This window comes from Lithobates pipiens, unplaced genomic scaffold (assembly GCF_037356315.1).
Source record: "Lithobates pipiens isolate NorthernLeopardFrog02 unplaced genomic scaffold, aLitPip1_a1.2 Scaffold_8, whole genome shotgun sequence".
NCBI classification, from domain to species: Eukaryota; Metazoa; Chordata; class Amphibia; order Anura; family Ranidae; genus Lithobates; species Lithobates pipiens.
This window is the reverse complement of record NW_027507903.1, coordinates 160,724,272-160,748,781: the sequence shown is the minus strand read 5'-3', so window position 1 is coordinate 160,748,781 and position 24,510 is coordinate 160,724,272. Positions and strand designations below refer to the sequence as shown.

At 43.5% G+C, this 24,510-nt stretch overlaps 1 protein-coding gene across 1 annotated transcript in view; it reads right to left on the bottom strand.

Moving 5' to 3' along the window:
- The window catches only part of ELAPOR2 (endosome-lysosome associated apoptosis and autophagy regulator family member 2), a 164,312-nt gene that overhangs the window by 6,502 nt on the left and 133,300 nt on the right, over window positions 1-24,510 (bottom strand). The window contains exons 16-21 of the mRNA XM_077473410.1: window positions 23,892-24,081; window positions 22,943-23,036; window positions 19,188-19,289; window positions 14,728-14,854; window positions 4,342-4,520; window positions 3,265-3,430 (exon numbers count right to left, since the gene is read on the bottom strand). Of these exons, the coding sequence (XP_077329536.1) occupies window positions 3,265-3,430; window positions 4,342-4,520; window positions 14,728-14,854; window positions 19,188-19,289; window positions 22,943-23,036; window positions 23,892-24,081 (858 nt within the window). The remainder of the gene's footprint in view (window positions 1-3,264; window positions 3,431-4,341; window positions 4,521-14,727; window positions 14,855-19,187; window positions 19,290-22,942; window positions 23,037-23,891; window positions 24,082-24,510) is intronic.

Below are 24,510 nucleotides of genomic sequence, written 5' to 3'. Positions count from 1 at the left end.
AGATTTTCTTGCTTAAAGTGATTGTAAAGTGTTTTTAAAATATTGCTTTAACTACTTGGCGCCTGCGCTATAGCCAAAAGATGGCTACAGCACAGGGTTAAAATGTCGGGAGGGTTTACATAGACGTCCTCCCGTTCTCATGCTGCCCGCTCGCCGCAGCGTGCTCTGTAATTGTCGAGTAATTGTGATCAATCACAGCAGTCCCTTTACCACTTTATCACTGGCTGACAACTGATCATGGAAGTAAACAGAAGCCGGTTATCAGCTTTTTTCCCCTCATGCTGTCAGCCTGAAGAAAAGAGGAAAGCTATTAATCCAGCTTCAGTTAGAGGGACATCGGTCCCACACAGTGCACATCAGTGCTGCTAATCAGTGCCCACCAGTGCCATCTATCAGTGCCCATCAATAGTGCTAATTAGTGCCCACCAGTGCCACCTATCAGTGCCTTGCAGTGCTGCCAATCATTACCAATCAGTGCCTCATGATCAGACTCACCTATCAGTGCTGCCTATCAGTGCTGCCTATCAGTGCTGCTTATCAGTGCTGCTTATCAGTGCTGCCTATCAGTGCCGCCCATCAGTTCCACCTATCAGTTCCACCTATCAGTGCCACGTCTCTGTGCCCATCAGTGGCATCTATCAGTGCCATCCATCAGTGTAGCCTCATCAGTGTCTCCTGATCAGTGCCCACCAGTGGCACCTCATCAGTGCCCATCAGTGCCACATATCAGTGCCCATCAGTGCAGCTTATCAGTGCCGCCTCATCAGCACACATCAGTGAAGGAGAAAAATTATGTGTTTGCAAAATTTTATAACAATTTTTTTTTATGAAAAACATTTTGTTTTGGTCTTTTTTTGTTTGTTTAGCAAAAAATAAAAAACCCAGTGGTCATTGACTACCACCAATAGAAAGTTCTATTTGTGTGAAAAGAAAATTACAACAATTTTATATGGGTACAGTGTTGCATGACAACGCAATTGTCATTCAAAATGTGACAGCGCTGAAAGCTGGCCTAGGCAGGAAGGGGGTATAAGTGCCCAGTAAGAAAGTGGTTAATAACAAACATGTTATATTTACCTGCTATGTGCAATAGATTTGCACAGAGCGGCCTCAAACCTCCTCTTCTCAAGTCCCCCATCAGTGGTCCTGGCTCCTCCTCTTCTTTGTGTGCCACTTCTATGGTGGCACACCTGCAGGCTCGATCCTGAGTTGTGTTGCCTGCATCCATAGACACTATGACTGACAGCAGTGGGAGCCACAGAGCCAAGGTAAAAAATGTAAAAAAAAAAAAGTAAGGCTGGTTGTACCCACGTTAATTGATGGATCAACTTGAGTATAATCAGCCTGTCCATACATAGATTTGAATTTTGATCCATTTATGGCCGGTCTTACTTCGTACACTGAGACTGCCTTTTCAAAACAAAGACGTTAAAAAATAAGACTTATGTAGAGGAGGAAATGGGGATCCATTCTGAAACGCATCAGCCCTCTACTTTTAGGACACTTATTTTTAATAAATCTGACCAATCCACACTGAACACAGAATAGAAAAATACATAAGCTTTGAAAACCGCATCTGTTGCAGCAGATCATGTTGTGGAGACATTTGGGAGAAAAATACACTATAGATAATGAAAAGCATTGTTAACTTGAGTGAGGATGATACCAACTGGGCAGACTAAAGAATAGCATCCCAAATATTATCTGCTAAGCAGTGGGAATTTAAATAAAGAATTGCTGAGGATAGACTTCTGATATGAGGCCTTTGGACTATGCCATAAAGCAGTGGGCTAAGGAAGATGGGTATGGTGAGGCAATTATTTTGTGTTTGTAGAGCATGCTGAAGCTGCAGGTACTGGCAGAACCAAAATCAGTGCTTAATTATTAAAGAGATTTAAAGGCAACTATTGATGTGCAGTTGGGTAAAGGTTGAGATACAAGCCCTCTCCCATCAATGAAAGACCTGTAGTTTGTGGATCTCAGATAAAAACTCACTGGACCAAAGGGGCATAAACCTAGTGAACCCAGTGATCCCTAAAAGACACTTAGCCATTTCCCAAATTGTAACTATTAACCGGTTTGTGGACAGTTGCAGAAGAGATCTAAAACGTATAGTAAGTTTCTTCCCAGAAATAGTGAAGAAAGTATGTTACATAAGGATGTACATAGGTGGCATCACTCCCATCCAGCCATGTCTTGCAGCTAAGCAGACTTAAATTAAACCCACAGATTTGGAGCCACAAGTCCAGCAAGGGTCTTAGGATATTTCAAAAATTCCAGTGGGTTTCTTTGTCCATCAGCATTGAATCTCTTAAAATACTTAAGAGGGCTCCAGCAAAGTGAGCTGTGCAAGAAGTATAACAAATGTGGCACCCATACCTTTTTAAGTAAATTTATGCAGCCCACCACCAAAAACTGAAGTTTGCATCAGGCTTTGCTCTAAAAGAGTGAAATTTACCAAGTAAAGAAGTGGCTGAGAGGGACATAGTCATACAACTGTTTAGAAAGAACTGCTCCTAGGTATTTCGTTTGATGGACCATTTTAATGTGGGAAAGAGCTGGGGCCAGAGGCTTGGGAAGTAGGATAACATTATTTTTACTAGTTGAAACACAGGCCAGAATATCTACCATATTCGCTGATAATGGGCATTGCTAATGAAAGGAAGAATTATGTGTTGAAGAGAAATAGAAGGATATTGTAGGCATTAAGTATGAATTTCTCCTTGTGGTGCCTCCTACAAAACCCAAATATTTCCACGGTTTATTACACCAAACTAAAATTTTTGGAGAAAAAGCTTTGGCAGCATAGAGAGTCAGTAGTGCCCTATTGCTCATTATATCAGCCAGGGTTTCAATTAATTTTATTGGTGGCTGTGAAAAGATTTAGGCATCAAGCTTATTTGACCAGAGTGTATTATCGTAGATATAACATTTAAACAATTAGCAAGTACCTTGCCAGAATCTTTATGTTGGTGAGATATAGAGAAGCATTTTATTTTTAAGGCTCTTGTTAGCTAATGTTAAACTAGGGGCACAACAAAATACTGATATTATATTATCTACTGATTTGATGGGTTGTCCTCTTGTAGAATGCAGAAACCATCCCAAAATGCATAATCGTAAGTGGTGCTAAGTATCTTAAAAATCATAGTAGTTCACTATAAAATAAGCTTGGAAAGCACTGATCTAATAAAAAAAAGTTAATAAATTAATATTCACCTTCTTCACGTATTAATACGAATCATTTACAGTACATTGCCTTACCTTTGTTGCAAGTGATTTCAGTTTTCCCAGTATTGACTGCTTATTGGAATAGACCACGTCATCATCATTGTCTTCTCCCTCCATTATGGCACAGCTGTCTGGGGCAGGAAGCTCACACTCTTTGGAATTAGCAGTCATGATTAGTTTGGAGTATTTGTATTCAAGCCTATAGTAAAAAAAGAGTTTAAGAATACATATAGAATATTAATAGCTGCACCAGTTGTCTAATACATAGTCCTCTATTTCATTCTGATCATTCGAAATCCTACAGCGTATATTTAGGGCTTTATTTACATTGTTACATTGGCGTATGTGTATTTTCTACATGGATCGCAGATTTTTACTGGCAGAGCTTTCAGAATAGTGGCCCCAGAGCAAGCAGCTTGGGGGGGGGGGGGTCAGGTGCACTGCTATGGGGACCCCAGAAGAGAAGGATCAGGCTGTTATATGCAAAACTACTGTATAGAGCAGATACATATAAAGTTAATTATTTTAATAAAATAAAATGAGCATTTACAATAATTTTAAAGCAGAACTTTTTCTTTCATTTTAGATAGAGTATAGGAGGGTTGTAACCCCTGGTATTTTTTTTATTTTGTTGTTTGCCATCTGTGTTCCATTGGGGAGATTTCCCTTCACTTCCTGTCCCATATCCAAAATAAGAAAAGAGAAGAGATCCCTCCAAAGTGAGCAACTCTCTGGTTGCCAGTATGAAAGTTAAAGTGGAGGTCCCATCAATTATTAAAGTGTGCCTAGGGTGCATTGTATTATGGTAAATTGCATCTGTGCCCAGGCTATGCACATTTTTATTCTTAAAGTGGATTTTCAACCTTTATAGGAATTTTCCTCCTACCTATGCATTTCTATGAGTTTCCACGTTTATACGTGGAAACAGTATGTTCTTAGATGCAGATTTTTGGATTCTGTATTACAGATCTGAATTCAGTGCATGTTTATACAACTGTGAGAACAATGCAGCTGTGTTCACATCCATAATTTAAAAAAACACTTGTATATTCATATTTACAAACAATGTATAAAAAAACTAATCAGAGTCTGCACTTTAATTGCACTCACTTTTGGTTTTTCTTCCAGAAGTAACAGGTCAGTGCTACAAGTAGAACTGCTACGAAGGCACCAATACCAGCTCCAACTTTCAACCAGAAGTCTATTGATTCACAGGCTGCTGTCCTTTTTTCTGGTAGAGGTATACCTTTCATGCACAATTTTGGTTCATTCCACACATAATGAGTTTCCTTCAAATTAAATCACAAAAGAATATCATATAAAAAAAATTGTAAGTCAATAAAAAGTATAATTTTTGATAACATTAGTACATAGTACAAACAGAACATACACTCACCAGGCCACTTTATTAGGTACACCTGCTAAATTGCTTGGTAACACAAATTTCTAATCAGCCAATCACATGGCAGCCACTCAATGCATTTAGGCATCTAGACATTAGGGATGAGCCCGATGTTCAAGACGAACGTAAGTTTGACTCGAACATCGGGTGTTCGCCTGTTCGCCGAATATCAAACAATTTGGGGTGTTTGCGGCAAATTCAAAAGCCGCAGAACACCCTTTAAAAGTCTATGGGAGAAATCAAAAGTGCTAATTTTAAAGGCTTACATGCATGGTATTGTCATAAAAAGTGTTTGGGGACCTGCGTCCTGCCCCAGGGGACATGTATCAATGCAGTTTTTTCAGGAGCAGTGATTTTAATTATGCTTAAAGTGAAGCAATAAAACTAAAATATTCCTTTCAATTTCTATAGTATGCCTGTAAAGTGGCGCATTTTCCCATGTTTAGAACAGTCCCTGCACAAAATGAAATTTCTAATGGAAAAAAGGTCATTTAAAACTACTCGCAGCTTTAATGAATTGTCAGTCCCGGCAATACAGATAAAAGTCATTGAAAAAAACGGCATGGGGGTCCCCATGGTTAGGTGTTAATGGTCATGTTTTAGTGGGTAAAGTGACAGGTTATGTTTAAGTGTTAAGGGTAAGTTTAAAAAATAAGGTATTATAAGCACTACTGCTAGTGCGAAAACATCAGCTTTTTTGTCTGCTGTGATTTCCATCTTTGATTTTGATGTGAATTTTTCTTAATAAAAGAAGGCTATTTTTCAAGAGTGCGGCTGTCCAGAATGAGTTCCTGTTTATTGCTATTAGCAATTGCCAGCACCTAAGACTTCCGAAAAGAGAGAAAGGTTTACTATCTGTTTGTTTTCCAGGTGCGGTGATATCTTTCTTTTCTTAAAAAATAAGGTGACGTAAAGGGTTCTGTTTTAAGGTTACTGGTAAATGTTATGTTTTAGTAGTCCTAAAAGAACAGGTGTTAAGGGATACTAGTCAATTATACTAGTTAATTCTAGTTAATTTTAAGGTGGCTGGTTAAGGGTTGTGTCTTAGGCCGCGTACACACGCGCGGACTGTTTGCCCAACCTTGTTCGTCAAACAGTTTCGGCAAACAGTCCGCTCAAAATTTGCATGAGCGGACTTGCCCACACACGAGCGGACTGTTTCAACGAACTGTTTGCCAAACAGTCCGCTCAACTTTTGAAATGAACGGACTCGCCCACGTAAGGCGGAGGCAAATCCGCCCATTTCGAGCGCGTGTACAGGTAGGCGGGGCCCGCGAAGGAGACGTCGCGGGCTCCGCCGCCTGGAATGGGCTTAAAGGGGAACCCCAACGCCGAAAAAAATCGGCGTGGGGGTTCCCCCAAAGTCCACACCAGACCCTTGTCCGAGCACGCTACCCGGCCGGCCCCCGCTCGCCCCCCCTCCTGAGCCGCACCAGGCCGCGTGCCCTCAACATGGGGGGGTGCCTTGGGGAAGGGGGGCCGCGCGGCCCCCCCACCCCAAAGCACCTTGTCCCCATGTTGATGAGGACAAGGGCCTCTTCCCGACAACCCTGGCCGTTGGTTGTCGGGGTCTGCGGGCGGGGGGCTTATCGGAATCCGGGAGCCCCCTTTAAGAAGGGGGCCCCCGGATACCGGCCCCCCACCCTATGTGAATGAGTATGGGGTACAATGTACCCCTACCCATTCACCTGTGAAATAAAGTACAAAAAAAAACACAACACAGGGAAAAAATATTTTATTGCACAGCTCCGGGGGTCTTCCGTCTTCGGGGGTCTTCTCGCCGGACTCCTCCGCTATGTGTGTGTAGCTCTTTTACTAGCGGAGGAGTCCGGCTTTCTTCCTCCCCGCCGCCGGCCTCTTCTCCCGACTTCGGGGGTCTTGTCCCCCTCTTCGGTTCTTCTGCCGGGCCACCGCGCCTTCTTCTAGCTCTTTTACAGGCGGTGGCCCGGTCTTCTGTCGCCGCTGCCTTCCGTTCTTCTTCTTCTTCTTGTTCTTCTTCTTCTTCCCCAGGAGATGTTGACTCAACGAGCTCTCCGGCCAGAATGCCAGAGCCGCGCTGTGCGGTCACTTATATAGTGACAATGGGGCGGTGTCACATGGTATATGTCACATGGGTTGGTCACATGGGTTGATGTCACATGGGGACTATGACATCGTAAGGGGGCGGGGTCACCATGTGACCAACCCATGTGACATATACCATGTGACACCGCCCCATTGTCACTATATAAGTGACCGCACAGCGCGGCTCTGGCATTCCGGCCGGAGAGCTCGTCGAGTCAACATCTCCTGGGGAAGAAGAAGAAGAACAAGAAGAAGAACAAGAACGGAAGGCGGCGGCGGCGGCGACGACAGCGGCGACAGAAGACCGGGCCACCGCCTGTAAAAGAGCTACAAGAAGGCGCGGTGGCCCGGCAGAAGAACCGAAGAGGGGGACAAGACCCCCGAAGTCGGGAGAAGAGGCCGGCGGCGGGGAGGAAGAAAGCCGGACTCCTCTGCTAGTAAAAGAGCTACACACACATAGCGGAGGAGTCCGGCGAGAAGACCCCCGAAGACGGAAGACCCCCGGAGCTGTGCAATAAAATATTTTTTCCCTGTGTTGTGTTTTTTTTGTACTTTATTTCACAGGTGAATGGGTAGGGGTACATTGTACCCCATACTCATTCACATAGGGTGGGGGGCCGGTATCCGGGGGCCCCCTTCTTAAAGGGGGCTCCCGGATTCCGATAAGCCCCCCGCCCGCAGACCCCGACAACCAACGGCCAGGGTTGTCGGGAAGAGGCCCTTGTCCTCATCAACATGGGGACAAGGTGCTTTGGGGTGGGGGGGCCGCGCGGCCCCCCTTCCCCAAGGCACCCCCCCATGTTGAGGGCACGCGGCCTGGTACGGCTCAGGAGGGGGGGCGCGCTCGCTCGCCCCCCTTTCCTGGCCGGCCGGGTAGCGTGCTCGGACAAGGGTCTGGTGTGGACTTTGGGGGAACCCCCACGCCGATTTTTTTCGGCGTTGGGGTTCCCCTTTAAGCCCATTCCAGGCGGCGGAGCCCGCGACGTCTCCTTCGCGGGCCCCGCCTACCTGTACACGCGCTCGAAATGGGCGGACTTTCCGAGCGGGAACAGTCCGCTCATTTCGAAAGTACAGCGGACAGGCCCACACACGGGCGGACTGTTCGCTCAAACACAGTTTCAGCGGACAGTTTTTCGGAATTTCCGAAAGACTTTGTCCGTCCAACTGTCCGCTGAAACTGTCCGCTGAAAGCCCACACACGAGCGGACTGTCCGCCCAAACACTGTTCAGCGGACAAGGTTGGGCGAACAGTCCGCCCGTGTGTACGCGGCCTTAGACAGTGAGGTTATATTTTTAGGGATAGGTGTTAAATAGTACATTTAAAATATGTAGTGAAGTTTAAGGTTATGTTTTAAGGGTTGTGTTTAGGTTTAAAGGAGAAGTTCAATTTTTAAAAATTATAATAAATGCACATTTTTTTTGCAGGTAAAAAAAACATACTTAAAAAACTATTGTTTTTTATTTTTTGTAGGAGACTAGAAAGCATTGGACCTGCGATCAGCAGATGACGAATGGCATGCAGGACTCCTACAGACTATCAGTGTAAGCTGTGTGCCCCTACATCGTACGGGCAGTCAGTTTCACAAAGACAGGAAGACTCAATGAAATGCTCAACAACTCCCTGGTAGGTTATTGAGAGCTACAAGCTACAAGCCGCTGCAAAGGATGTCGATACTTGTAGTTCATTGATCCACACGTGGTCTATGGAACATGTTACACTCCCCCTAAAAATCTAAAAATGGGTGGAACATGTTTCCGAAGTTGACCTTATCCTTCAAGGGTTAAATGCTAGGCTGACAATACGTGTTAAGGGTTCATTTTGGGGGGTAAGATAACACTATCAAGAACAAAAATCGGGGGCGTGGCTTGAGCGCGCACAGCGATGGACGCTTAGACAGTGAGCTCCGCTATCCAGACCGGACGAATAGCGACTACCGGACGATCGCTCCGCCGCTATCAGCTCCAAAAGCTCCCACACGTCTCTCCCGAACCTCCGCCACAGCGATGTCTCGCAAGCGGTACCAGGAAAGAGGCCCGAAACGCTTGGAGTTCTTCTCCTTTCAGCCGCGCAACAAGGCCCAAGATGGCGCGGCCGGCACAGCACGGGCAGCCCTGAGTTACACGGACCTACCAGACGACCATCCTCAGGACATTTCACCAGACCTGCAAACGCCCTATCCTCCTGATTCATCTCCTTCAACCCCGGCATCGCAGAGCCCAGTGAAATCAAAGATGCGGATGGATCCTCAAAACCAGGCCTCAGGCGCAGTGAGTACTGGCCTACATAACGAATCTGCTATATCTGACTTACAATCATCCATTGCTCAATTCCCAACTACTGGTCAACCGGTTCTTCACACAACTATGAAAGATATGCTTTTATCTTTACAATCGTCCCTTATGTCCAATCTTTCATCCCTGATCAATACTTTCTCCCTAGAGCTGAAACATATGGACAATAGAATGCAGTGCTTAGAGACCAAGATGGGGGAATGTACTGACACGGTCAATGAATTGGTTGACGCATATTCTGAGCAAAGAGATGACGCTCTTTGGATCAAAGCTAAAATCGCGGACCTCGAGGACCGCTCACGTAGAAATAATATAAAAATACGCGGTATTCCGGAATCTATTCAACCCACAGAACTGCATAACTTTGCATCCACAATGTTTTCCAGCATAGTACCTGAGCTCACACCAATTGAACTCACTATTGATAGAATTCACAGACTGCCAAAACCAAGCCACCTTGAGGCGGATATACCCCGAGATGTGCTCCTCAGGGTCCACTTCTTTCAGGCGAAGGAACAAATACTTCAGAAAGCTAGAGAGCTATCTCCATTACCTGCGCCATACTCCAACATCCAACTATACGCAGACCTGTCTCAGTATACACTGCAATTGAGGAGGCAATTACGTACCATAACTAAAGCCCTGAACAACCATAAGATAGCCTACAAATGGCGTCACCCAGCGACCATCCTGACCAGCCATAATGGTATTCCACACACCATCTCTACACTAGAGGGTGGATTGAAGCTCCTCCACGCATGGGGTATCCTAATAGACCCCCCTCGCCCTCAACAGGGTCCTGATGGCCAACCCAATCCATTTGTCTTTGGCCCCTCTCGGGAGAAACCCAAAATTACACGACGGTGAATGACATGTCCGCCCTACTATGTTCCACGACTATCATAGTCCGGTCTGGAGCTGCGGCTATACACCTGATTGTTGAACTCTTCCCCACAAAATAGTCAGTTGCTCACGAGAGCGGTTGGATACTGACATCCTTGTATTTTCTTTTGTTTTTATTGTGTTTTATTTTTCTTCACTTGTTCATAGTCCAGTGTTTTCTTCTCCTCTGGTACACTTTTTATCATTTTGCAACTGCCGATATCGAATGTCCTCCATGAGTGTCTGACACACACACTCCAAACCTACGGCCTGCTATTATCCTGCAACCCTACCTAGTATTTTCATTTTCATTACAACTGTACTGCCGTTCTCTTCCATCTCATCTCACTAGGACTCCCTGAATCTGCTCCTAACAGATCCGCTAGTACCGGCTATTACCCTGGACTGGGAGCCGCTACACCCGTCTACTGTAAGTACTCAAGCTGACAACACACATCCCTCCAACATACCATGGGCATCACCATCCTTTCTCTTAACGCTAACGGACTCAACCACCCTGTGAAACGTAACTCTCTTTGGAAATCAGCTTTGGCACACAACTGTGATATTTTATGTGTCCAGGAAACCCATTTTGCCGCAGATGCCACACCTAAATGTCAACACAGACTGTTCCCACATGTCTTCCACTCCTCTTCCTCACAGAAGAAGCGGGGAGTATTGATAGCCATAAAGAACACGGTATTATTCACGGTGCATGATTACATTGCTGACACGGATGGGAGATATATTATACTGAACTGTACAATCAATAATGTACCCTATACTCTTGTTACGATTTACGCTCCTAACCAGGGTCAAATGACCTTTTTCAGGAAAACATTGAAAAAAGTGAGAAAAGTACAAAAAGGTCTTTTACTACTCTGCGGGAACTTTAATCTAGTCCCAAATAACTTAATGGACTCGACAACGGGGTCCAAATGGTATGCCTCCCCTTTGGAGTCTTTTATTGTTTCTAATGACTTGTATGATGTTTGGAGGTGTTGTCATGCGAGCGAGAGAGATTTTACATTCCTCTCACCGCGTCACAACACCTACTCACGTATTGATTTGTTTTTAGCAGATAAACGAGTTCTCCAGAGAACTTTGGGTTTCCAGCATCCACACCACCACCTGGTCGGACCATGCCCCCATCAGCATTGACATCTCGGATGACTCCTATCATTCAGATTCTTTTATATGGAGAGCAAACAATTACCTCCTTACTTCACCACAATTCTTCGTTCAACTCAAGCAAAGTTTAGAGGAATACTTTCTGATTAATCAACCCTCAGTTTCCGACCCGGGGGTGGTGTGGAATGCTCACAAAGCGGTCCTGAGAGGTGTGTTCCTCCAATTGGGGGCGAAAGCCAAAAAACAAAGAACCCAGAGGTTAGATAAACTCACAAATTACATTGCCTCCGCTGAATCCCTAAACAAAACCAACCCCTCCCAAGCACTCCAAGCTAAAATATTTACGTTACGTAACGAACTTCAGTCACTATTACTGGAAAGACAGGTAAAAACGTAAAAAATTACTTAAGGCCACATCCTACAATACAAGTAATAAAGCAGGTAAAATAATGTCACTAAAAATCAAAGGGCATAGAGATAAAACGAAAATCCCGTATCTTTACCATCCACACTCCAACGAAAAGCTACTTAAACCTAAATCCATAGCCGATGCATTTAGCACATACTACCAAGACCTTTATAACCTTAGCGAAGACTCAAGCAGCAAACAACCTACCCCTGAGTTAATTCAATCATTCCTGAAAGACTTGTCCCTCCCGACCGTGTCTCCAGAACAACTCTCAGAATTAAACTCGGCCTTTTCGATCACTGAGATCATAGCAGTGATAAATAAGCTTCCTTGTTCCAAATCCCCGGGTCCGGACGGCTTCACGGGGGAATATTACAAACAATTCAAAGACATACTAGCCCCTGCTCTGTCCCAAACACTCAACCTAGCAGCCAAGTCCGCATCCTTCCCAAAAGAAATGCTTACTGCCATGATAGTGACCTTACCCAAGCCAGGGAAAGAACCTACATCTCCTAAGAACTTCCGTCCCATCTCATTACTAAATATTGACTTAAAAATCTACGCAAAAATGATAGCCAATAGACTAGAAGACATCCTACCCTCCCTAATCTCCCTAGATCAATCTGGATTCACTAAGGGACGCCAAACGTCGGACGCCACAAGATGATTACTCAATATCATAGACTACGCAGAATCCTCTAAACTCCCCTTCATTCTCCTATCCCTTGACGCCGAAAAGGCATTTGACAGGGTCCATTGGGGTTACTTAGCAGCAGTACTAACCAAGTTTGGAATTGTTGGCCCAATACAAGATGCTATACTGGCTTTATATTCTTCTCCCTCGGCCCGAGTATTCTCTGCAGATGTCCTTTCAGCACCTTTTCAAATTTCTAATGGCACAAGGCAGGGCTGCCCACTCTCACCTATCATTTTTAACCTAGTTATGGAACCTCTTGCCGAAAGAATTCGAGCGAATACTGAAATTACTGGCATTCCCCTCGCTGGAATGGTCCATAAAATTAACCTGTTTGCGGACGACGTGATCCTTATAGTAACTAACCCTGAACGATCCCTCCCGGCCATCCAAAAGACGCTCGCCTGGTTTAGTGCTGTTTCATATTACAAGGTAAACGAATCCAAATCGTCTATCTTGGACTTAGGTCTAGACCCTTCCATTAGCACCCGTATCAAAGCATCCTTCCCTTTCACCTGGGCAGAAAAAAGCATAACATACTTAGGTATCCAGTTGACCAAAACTACGAAATCTCTATTTGCTGCCAATTATATACCGCTCCGAACCAAACTACAATCAGATCTCACCAGATTAGCGACCCACGAATTTTCTTGGACAGGGCACCTAGCGGCGTTCAAAATGTTGCACCTTCCTCAAATTATTTATTTATTCCGCACCTTACCCATCCCACTTCCTCTTAGCTATTTTAGATCTCTCCAATCACTACTATCCAAATATGTCTGGCAAGGTAAACGTGCCAGATGTGGACACTCCCAACTAATCAAACACCGCCTAGCTGGAGGCACAGGCTACATAGACTTCCAGGACTACTACATGGCCTCTATCCTTACGCAAACCAAAGCATGGTCCCCACTCTCTCCTAGCTCCTCCCTATGGGGAAAAATGGAAGCTTCTCTAATTCCAGGAGGCAACCTATCCTTGTGGCTATTCACCACAAGCTTAGGGGCCAAAACCCCTAGCAAAATCTCTCTGCCCATGGTAGCAACGATTAAAACATGGATAAGATAGCTATGTCTCACTCCACAGGGGTCAAAGTTCATATCCCTATAGAGACCCTGCATCTACTGATGCAATCGACATCCTACGAGTGCTGGAAGTCCAAAGGTATAACCTCTCTCACAGACCTTATCGACAACAAAACCATAAAATCATTCCCAACGTTACAAAAAGAATTCCGCCTCCCAAACTCTGATATCTTTCTGTATTTGCGCACCAAACATTGCCTCGCATCACTTAAAACATGGGAATGTACGCTACCCCGTGCAGTATGGCTTTTCTACAAATCCACCATGGTACGTACCAAAGGTATCTCCCTCTTTTACAAATTACTCCACCAGAAAACTACTTTTATTAAATCAGCGGCACTACTACACTGGGAAAAAATTCTAGACCGCACATTTACACTGGAACAATGGGAGATAGCCTGCCAATCCACCTATGAAGCCACATGTTGCGCCTCCCTTTGGGAATTGGCATATAAACTGAACTACGGTTGGTATCTGACCCCTGACAAACTCTCTAAGTTCGACTCGACCAATGATGGGACGTGTTGGCGGAAATGTGGTCACTATGGGAACTTAATTCATACCTTTTGGAGCTGCCCCAAACTCCAGGGCTTCTGGCACTCAGTATTCAACCTCATCTATGTAGTCACCAAACAATCTGTAACAGAATCTCCCTATCTAGCCCTCTTATCCTTGACTATTGATCAATTCTCTAACCCGACAAGAAATATCATAATTCATATACTGTTAGCGGCGCGGTTAACTATTGCTCGAAAATGGAGGAACATTGATCCTCCCACACTACTGGAGGTAATTCAAACTACCCAGTCACATTACTCACATGAAACTGTACTAGCACTTACACAGGGTCCTAAAAGTAAACTTATTTCCAGATGGCAACAGTGGAAGGACTGGGTCAGCTCATCTGACCTAACTTCTCTATTTCAATCCTAAATCTTTGAAATGTCTTTCGAAAGCGAACATAAGCAGAGGGGCGGGTGGCCTCGCTCGGGCACAGCATAGATCCCTCAGGGGGTGCCCGGGCGAACATCTTCCTTCTCTCAGGTAATAGCCGATTTTCACCGCTTTCCTGACCCAGTCTACCACTGTCCTAGATTCCAACTAGCTCATTAACACTTCTTTGTATCTCAGGGGTGATACCTACCCCACTGTGTGTGTCCCATATTCTTATTACTAGCCTAGTTAACGGACTAGAAAACACCTGTTATGTCTCTCTAGCGTTTTCTCAACAATGAAGATGTTTTAGGTTTTTTTTCTTTCTTTTTTTTTCTTGTTCTCTTTCTTTTAGCTGTGTTCAACAGTTCCATTTCTTTAGAACAACTAATCTTATTTCTCATTGTATAACTACATTTGAGTTATATGGTTATCAGATACCATAGATATATCGCTTATGATGTTGTGACTTACCACATGTATTACTGTTTTGGTTACACATAAATGTATATCCACTGTCACCGACTCATTGTATTATGAAAAATTGAATAAAAACTTTTTAGATAAAAAAAAAAAAAATCATACACTGCAGCTAATTAAATACCTGTTGTCCTTTTCGACAAGCTCCTTCTATCTTCTGATAGTCATTTTCCGTACAGAGAGGACATGCTTCTGCTGTTTCCCAGAGAAAATGAAAATTGCAACCATCACATGTACCGGCAGGACATGATCTAAAAGGAAAAAAGTTCACCTGTACAATGAAATTCTAAAATATCTGTTCATCTGTAAAAATGTACACAATGAGGCATGCAGATAAAACTTTTCTTATTTATTAACAGCTTGAAACAAGTTGTTACTCAAGAGTGAATCATTTTTAATGATATATATATATATATATATATATATATATATATATATATATATATATATATATATATATATATAATAGATCCACAATGGAAAAATGAAACATTCACAACCTTTTTATTACCTACTAATGCAGCCAAACAGACATTTTCCCAAACATGCTTTACCTGCAGGGGTGTCGGGAGGGGGGCTGGGGGGGGGGGCTGAAGCCCCAAATGTGACCCCAAAAAGTCCCAAGTCTCAAGCATGCAGCTCTCCATTGTTAGCCCCGAGCGGCGAGCGCCAAAACCAATCTGATCCCAAGCGGCACCAAGTGCCGCTAAGTGTGGCCAAGTCCTGCCGGGTGCTGCCGAGTGCCATAGCAGGTCCCGCCTTCTGGAGCGTGCAACGCCTATGATGGACGTCCCACTGGTCCAATGCCGGGACCTCGAGACGTGTGACGCCCATCAAAGGAGCTGCAGGCTCCAGAAGGCGGGAACTACAATGCGGCCGCCTCGCCACATCCCCGATCGGCGCTCGGATGGGTGGCTCTCCTTTCCTCCTCGGATCCTCCTCTGACGATTGACTGACTGACTGCCTGCTGTGACACCGCACACCACGGCTGAGCTGAGGTAGGTCAGACAGTGTATGCAAATGTCAGTGTATGTAGGTCAGGCAGGTCAGTGTAGGTAGGTCACTACCATCAGTGTAGGTAGGTCAGTGTATGTAGGTCAGTTCCATCAGTGTAGGTAGGTCAGTGTATGTAGGTCAGTTCCATCAGTGTAGGTAGGTCAGTGCATGTAGGTCAGTGTATGTTGGTCAGGTAGGTCACGGCCCACCAGCCAAAAAAAAGCCCGCGTCACATACACCCCCCAGTTTCCGGCCTTGGACTTCAGGCTGAAGCCCCTGGTCTTTTTGGCACCTAGCAATGCCTCTGTTTAGCTGGCAAATATAGGTTTATAAATATTTTGTACACAGCAAATTAAAAGAAGCTTAGGATAATTAGCAAAGAACAATTACTGATAAGTGGATATAAGTGACTGGATTTTGATCTTTGCCTTCCAGGCAAGCCCTAACATTGTTAACTAAGCTGCACTGGTTATGCTGACAAAAATTCCCAACAGCAGAAAATCTCTCTGGATGACCCTTCAAATGTATACGCTATTACCAAGGTGTCAGCTATTTTATTTTTTTATAAGTGATCACATGACTTCTGTTCTCAGCTGCATAAGGCTGGACACCTATGTATTTTTTGTGCTTTTTGCATTTTGAAGATTTACACTACAGATCGTGTTCCGTAGGAAACAATGTTAAATGGACCATAGTGCAAATCTGCAAAATGCAAAAAGCATTAAAACTGTATAGGTTTTAATCCAGCCTAAGGGGCTTAGAGAGGTGAGGGTGGAGACTGAAGTGGGGTGTGTTGCAGGAGGCAGAAGAAACACTGATATTCCCAGTGAAGAGCTGGGCAAGGAGGCATGTCAACACAAGTCTAACCATTGGAGTACAGGCAGGCTGTGCTCCCAAGTAGAATCCAAAGAAGAAAACTAATCACACTGGGATGAATGTGCTTCCATGACTGGCGTGGTCAGTTTAAAAAAGGAGTGGCAAGATCACCAGTTATTTCAAGAAAAGAAAGCAAAGCAAAGAGAGCTACTTTTTCATACAAATACATGGTAACATAAATCAGGAATATGAAATGGGGCAACATACACTTGCATGCAACATCGTAGACGTATCTCTGGAAACATCTGACAGTTTTATGGAGCTCTGGAGCTTCAATGCTGGACCTTCTGGTCTTGGCTCCTTGCCCACCCCTCCCCTCCTCCTGCCCAATCACAAGCTGCTTTGTATTATGTGAACTCATTTACAAAATACAAAGGCTTCTGTGAATAGAAGGAACAGAGGAGGTGCGGGCACAGCAGCTGGGAGTAGCACATCGTATTTCCTCTCAGAGCCCCAGAGTGTATGCTCCATAGACTCCAGGAGCCCCATAAAACTGTTAGATGTAGATAAAAGAGATATGTCCCGGAGGGGGTATGTACCTAATTGAACTTAACGCAAAGCACATTTTAGAAAGTGGCAGAATTCCTGAAGTTCAACTTTTCAACTGGATGAAAAAAATGAAATACACGCATTAATTGTGGATTTCCACAATTATGCTTTGAAGTCTTTCTAAAATTTGCTTTTAAGTCTCTAGACACTTGGACAGGTATACTGTGTTAGAATAGGATAACGCTTTAACCTGTATCAGGTTTTTTTCTATTATATGTAATAGCAGTAGAAAAAGAGTAAACTCTAATTTTTTATAAAAAAAAACAAAAACAAAGGTTCATAGAGCGCTCTGAACCTCTGAATGTCCTCTTCTGGGGTCTCCTGCTGGCGGTCCAGGCTGCTACTCTACCCCCATAGCAAGCCACTTACTTTGGAGGCACACCTGCGGGCTCACTCTCAAACCAAGTTGCCTGTGTTTATAGAAACAGACTGCACAAAATACAATAGAGAGTCTGTTAGAAAGCATCCCCTCCAGGCCCCATTAGAGATTACAAAGGAGTACAATGCGAACTGGAGGGGGCCTCTTTCTAACAGAGTGTACAGTGAACACCTTAATTCATTCTTCGGCATTGCCGAACAGTGATAGGCAGTGGCAGCCTGTCCATTAGGGGCGCCTGGGCGCCACCCCCTCTATCACACCACCCCCCCCCCATATGCTTAATGGATAATTCATACATAGTATGGATCTATCCATGGCCACCGAAGCCACCCCCTATTCAGGCATCCGGCCCCTTTTAGGACATCAGGAGCCTGAATTACAGCGGTGGGGGTATTTTTTTTTAAAGCACCTGATTAGAGCCATAGGCTCTAATAGGCTTCAAAATATGGATTTGTGGCACAGGTCATTGCGCTCAGAGCCTACTCAGGTATGTTAGAAAAAAAAAATTATGCCTGACCCTCCACCAAGATGAGGCAAGTGCCTGTCAGACAGCGAGCGAGTACGCGCGAGGGGGTGCTGGGGTCACAGTGGCTGCATTTGATGGGCACAGTGGCTACAATTGATGGCACGGTGGCAGCATTTGGTGGGTACAGTGGCTGCATTTGACGGGCACAGTGGCTGCATTTGACGGGCACAGAGAGGCTGCAACTGATTGGGGTTTTTTCAATATTTTTCTGAATTTTTCAGTTTGTTTGCACCACCCCAAAAATTTTGAGCACCAGCCGCCACTGGTGGGCAATGGCTGGTTGATGGCACAATGGCTGAATTTGATGCACAGTGGCTGCAATTGATGGCACCATGGCCGCATTTGATGGGCACAGTGGCTGCATTTGAGGGACACAGTGGCTGCAATTGATGGGCACAGTGGCTGCAATTGATGGGCACGGTGGCTGCATTTGATGTCACACTGGCTGCATTTGATGGGCACATTGAGGCTGTAATTGATGGGGTATTTTTGTGAATTTTTAAGTTTGTTTGCACCACCCTAAAAATTTTGAGCACCAGCCGCCACAGATGGGCGGAGGTCGCGACCTGTGTTAACCCTGTCCAGGCAGCGGTCACCGCTCACCTCCAGTTCTGCGGCCTGGTCATCAACAGACCTGGGGACTAGGGCCCAGCCGAGACTGAAAAAGATGGTCGCTGTTCGCCCGCAGACGCAAGTTTTTTGTCCCCGGGCTGGAACCAGAGTTCCAGCAGATGGTGCCGGTGGGCCCTCTTCCAGGGCCGGGCCCTCGACCACGGCCGAATTGACCGACCGGTTAGTCCGTCCCAGTCTCTGTGTTTCGGTCCATCCGACGCCATCAGGTTGCACCTCAGTCTGTTCAGGAGCTCAGTTATACCCTGGTCCAGATCTGGGAGGAAATGCCCCAGGACACCGTCCATTGTCTCATTAAGAGCATGTACCGAAGTTGTCAGGCATGCATACAAGCATGTGGGGGCCATACACTACTGAGTACAATTTTGAGTTGCTGCAATGAAATTTCAGCAAAGTGGACTATCCTGCTGCATAATTTTTTCACTTTGATATTTGAGGTATCTTTGAATTCAGCCCTCTGTAGGTTGATCATTTACATCAAAAGATGTGGCATTCTTTCATTCCTAACACATTACTCAGTCCATATCAGTATAGATATTCAGCATGATAATTTTCCCTATTGAGATCTGATGTGGTTTCAAAATGTTTAATTTTTTTGAGCCGTGTATAATAATCTGCAATAAATTACCTGGGCACTGAAATATCTCCGTGACCAAGTTTTGTAGGGTTGCATCTCAAAGATATCACTGTAGCTCTCCCTTTTTCACATGATGATGTAACTGCAGAAGATCTGAGAAGAAAATATAACACACAAAATTAAGAAACTCTCTTAAAGAAAGAAAACAATTGAAGCCAATTATGCAGTGTTATTTCTATAAACATTAAAATCTATCTAACTTTTTCACAGCCTAGATACATAAAGGGAGTCAAAATCCATAACTTTGGGCTTTCAATGAGCGTAAATTACACATAAATTATGTATCTAATTATCGTGACTACCTAGCACATTTGTGGAACTCCTGGAGCACCAGGACAGTGGAATCACCCATAATATGACCTCATTTTAGAAAGCAAAGAATCTTTAGAAAATTTAATTTTATTGCCACAAGGTTTTGGAATATGCAGGAAAGAAAATTAAAATTTGTTTTTTTTTTTTTTTTGCACAAAGTTGTCAATTGATAAGATATGGGGATTCTACGTGTGAGACTTTTTTCACAGTCTAGCCACATAGAGGGGCCCAAAATCCAAGGGGTGCCTTCAGGCTTTCTAGGGGCATAAATTCCTGACTACCTATCAAATTTTGAGATGCCTTGGAGCAGAACAGCAGAACAGTGGAAACACCCACCAAATTAACACATTTCGCAAAGCAAGCACCTCAAAGTATTTTCTAATAGGCAAGGAAAGCCCTTTGAAAAAAAAGTGGAATGAAAATGTAAATTCATTTTGTACACAAAGTTGTCAGGTTAAAAAGATATTTCTCACATACAGCATGGGCATACTTAGAATTATACACATTCTGCTTCTCCTTCTGGGTATCATGATACCATATGTGTGAGACTTTTTCGGTGCCTGGACTGATTATGTACCAGACATTGTATCTTGTGTGCTGTAATGGTCGCCTCTATATGAGTGATCAGAGAATATAGCTTAGTGAAGTGTCACCTATAGCCGTCCTTGTTCCTATATGCCTACTGGTTCATGGCCAGGAAGCACAGGAAGCTAAAGAAAAGAAGAACAAATTTGTTTCTGTGATTTCAGGGGTGCAGTTGTCCACAGGGGGTGGCTGGGACTAATGTCTTGCAGAAACACAGACAGTCAGATGTGTAGATGGGTCAGGTCAGGCGCAGGCAGAGACATGGTCAGCATATGGGCAAAGGCTGAGTCCAGCCAACAAGCAGAAACATGGTCAATAAACAGGCAAATCAGATTGAAGCTACACTGATCTTGCGACACTGTGGCTGGTGTGGTGGTGATCGTAGAACTGTGACTGGATGCAATATTAGGGTTCATTCACATGTGAGGTTGGGGTGGTAAAACATTGCGGTTGAACAGTGATTTTACCACCCCTCAACTGCTACCCCCTTTAGCTGCAGCTAGGGGTGTACACCTGCCATGGCTGAAATGGCTTTCTTTTTCAGCTGTGGAAGGAATTATACCCCGTGTACGACCACCAGTTATGACCCATTCAAGCGAATTGGGTTGCTTGTGCGAGGTCCAAGGGGTTAAAGCAGGTGGTGAGGAGGCGATAAAATGTCCTTATGGTGACACAAAGACTGCTGTGACAGTGATCAGGGACACTGTGACTGCTGTGGGGATGATCAGGGACACTAACTGGTGTGGCAGTGATCAGGGACACTGCAACTGGGGAGGCAGTGATCAGGGACACTGCAACTGGGGTGGCAGGGATTAGGGATGCTGTAACTGGTGTGGCGGTGATTAGGAACAATATGTCTGAATTGGTGATGATCAGGGACACTGTGACTGGTGAAGCAGTGATTAGGGACATGGTGAGAGGGTGGCAGTAATTAGAGACACTAACTAGTGACTGAGTAGTCTGGTGTCCATTTTTTTACACTATGATTGCTTATTATAGTGATGATCATTGTAAAAGCAATTGTTTTAACTGTCATGAATGGTTATCATTCATGACTTTGTTTACTATTATGATTGCTCTGATTTGCTACAGATATCACATGATACACGTCAGTTGTGATTAGTCCTCTACCATGTGATCAATGTGCCCAATCATAGAAATCACAATAGTAAGGCACACTATGATGAATGAAAGCCATTCACGACAGTTGTTAACTTGTGATCATGATACTGTGATTGGTCACAGTGAGCACATAGTACCCTGGGCCAATCACACCAGCCCAGAATATTTAAAGACTCATGTAGCTTGGTATGTAAATTGCCATCATCCCTGTATATATGAAAACATATATGAATACCTCTGAATATGGATTTTTAAGGCAATTTGAGAAGAAAAAAAACTATATATTTAATTTAAAAAGTCCAATGACATCCTCCCAGGACTGGAGAGCCCCTGCCAGACGGGAAGTGACCAATGTAGAACTAAAGGATTTTTTTTGTTTTAAATTTAGAATAAAGTAAGGTAGGGTTATGACTCCTGTAAAGTTTATTTTTGTCATCTATGTCTCATTAGGGAGATGTTCCTTCACTTCCTGTCCCATACCCAACCAGGAAGTGAGAGAAAGTCCCTCTAAAGTGAAGTAAAGTTGTCAACAGGGTCACCAGAGCCAGTGTCTCCATTGGAAGATATCCCCACTATTCCTATTACGGGCATTAGCCAAAATGTGTGATCTTCGTTTACTTTCACTTTAGTTGATAATGGTAAACAGCACATATAGAGAGGATGACTCTCCCTAAGACGGACACAGACAGCAATAAAAACTGACTCTATCCAAAATGAAAAAATATAATTTTGCCTTTAGTTATACTTTAATATTTTTTTATCTACACATGACTATTTTGTGTAAGTAATTTTAGGTTATTAATTGCTAATATATGTGCAGGAAATTTGGTTATGATCTCCCATATACTCCCAGGAAATGTAAAATTATATTGTAACCTTTTTTGCCTAATAAACAAGGGGCATATTTATAAAGAAGTGAATCTGACATTCACAAAGCATTTACTGCAGGTTAATCCTCCAGGTGCATGTGTTTTTAGTTACAGTGATAGTGACTGGTTCACCACCAGTGAATGCTTGGTAAAAGTCACATCAATCTCCAATCCTAGTTGACGCCTCCTTAGGGGAAACGCATTGGAAGGAGCCAGTTGTAATGTTGGAGAGCACGGTCCGCACTGCAGGTAGCCATGCCACATTTTTTTTTGCTGTAACATTTTTTAAGTGCCTTTTAAAATAAATAGATTTTTAATCAAAAGATAATGCACTTTTAGTCTTCCTCCAATTTTTTATCATCCATCATGAGCTGTTATCTGGGGATCTACTTGAGGTATAGAGGAATCCATTTTATCAGACATTATTGTGCATTATATTTTATATCACTGTGTGTTTTCCCCCTCTTTACATAGAATCAGCGCACCTTTACACTACCAATCACTTTTCATTTCTGGTATTCAGGGTTTTTCAGGTGCAGCAGACTTTAATTTAATTAATCACATTGTCAGCGCTTCCCTTCACCTACACATACAGAAAAGTCACATTTACTACTCTAAAGAATATGCCCCCAAATGCCCTGCTCTAATACCATTATGTGATTAAATTCTTCAACACACAATAATTGCTGACCCCTTGCGAATATCTTGACTTAATTTTAGAATGACAACTTTTTATTCTGTAGATAATACTGAAATTTGTATTATTCTGAAATAATAACTAAGATTATGGCAAGATGATAAAAATGAACCTGAAATATATTTTATTACAAAACTAATCTTAACCAATTCCTAACTTACTTGAAATAGAAATTTATATCTGGTATCTTGTTCACGGCAGGAAATGCATCAGGCTTAATGTTGGTTCCATTTAGGCTTGTGCTGGCTGTAGCACCTGCATTCATAAAACAGTAGTAAATAGGTAAAATAACACAAAAGTATCTATTCTTAGTTTCGATTTGCGTGCTCACAGATGATAGAAATGTGTTCAGGTAATAAAACATGAAGCAGTCATATACCTCTGAAACTCTGGAGCCTTAAGCCATGAGTTTTAATGTTCAGGCTTTACAGCTGTGCAGTGATTACTTTTATAATAGATTACGGTACTTTGTATTTTTAGGCAACTCAGAGAAAAAAGGCAGTTGTAAAAATATAACCAGGAGTCTCTATGGAGCATGTTGGTCTGTTTGTACATATACATCAATAGATAATATCCATATACAGTAGCATTAACTAAGAAAATAATAAGTATCTCAAAACTGTTAAAGGAACTTCACAATCTGTGATCTTCCCTCTGTTGATGAAAGAAAGACAATGGAAATGTGCAGTAATGGGGATAATAAAAAAAAAGAGGGGGAGATGGAAGGGGGAAAAAAGGGAGTAAAGAAGAGGGGAGAAGGGTAAGAAGGGATAAAGTGGTATCAGAGACTACAATCCAGCGGGAAGTGGGAAAAACAGTTAAGTCACAAAATAAGCTTAGAATTTGGAGGTGCCCTCGTATATTATGCAGGCTGACAAGATATTTTGAAATGGATTTCTCAGTTGTCCTATAATCACATTACATTAAGCCTGTATGTTATTTACAAAGTTGAGCTGGTCTGATTTATGTGGGTTTATTCCTGTTTGCAAATACATACATTACCGTCACACACCAAGAAAATTTGCTTGTATTAGTTACTGATGAGTTCTTGCCTTTTAGTGGCAGGTACATTTTAATAAGGAGTATAGTGCTGCATTGAAACCTACATACCTAGAAAAGAATCAGCCAAACTGACTGACTGTGATGACAAAGCTGTTCGGAATCCCTTGCTATCAGATGGAATGACGGTGGATTGGCAGACAAATGTTTTTACAAAATTTGAAATGTCTTCAGGCTCTCCTTCCATGTCTTTGGCTGTGACGTCAGTAATGTTATCAGTACATACAGCCATCCTTTCCCCCTTAAAACAAGAACACACTACATTTTACACATTTTTATTATTTTAGAAATGTTCAAAATTGTCTGTTGTGTATAAATATATGCAGTACAAAATGCAAGAAATAATATTTATGCAATGCTTCTCCTGAACAATGTTCCATAGCAATATACCATTTCACTTGAAACCTTAAGGCTGGGTTCACACTACTGTGAAGTGCTTGTGGGGAAACCCTGCATCCAATACATACGCATGTCAGGAGATTGTAAGAGCTATGGAGTGGGTTCACACATCTCCGGAGTGGCTCCGGTGCGAATTGCATAGGAGCCCTGTGTGTCTTCTTGTCTGATTCAGGTGCGAATTCAGCCAAAACTTCGGATTGAAATTGGACCTGAAACTGTGAACAGGGATGCACTGGACCCCCTGCTGTGAGCCGCAGTGTGAACCCAGCCT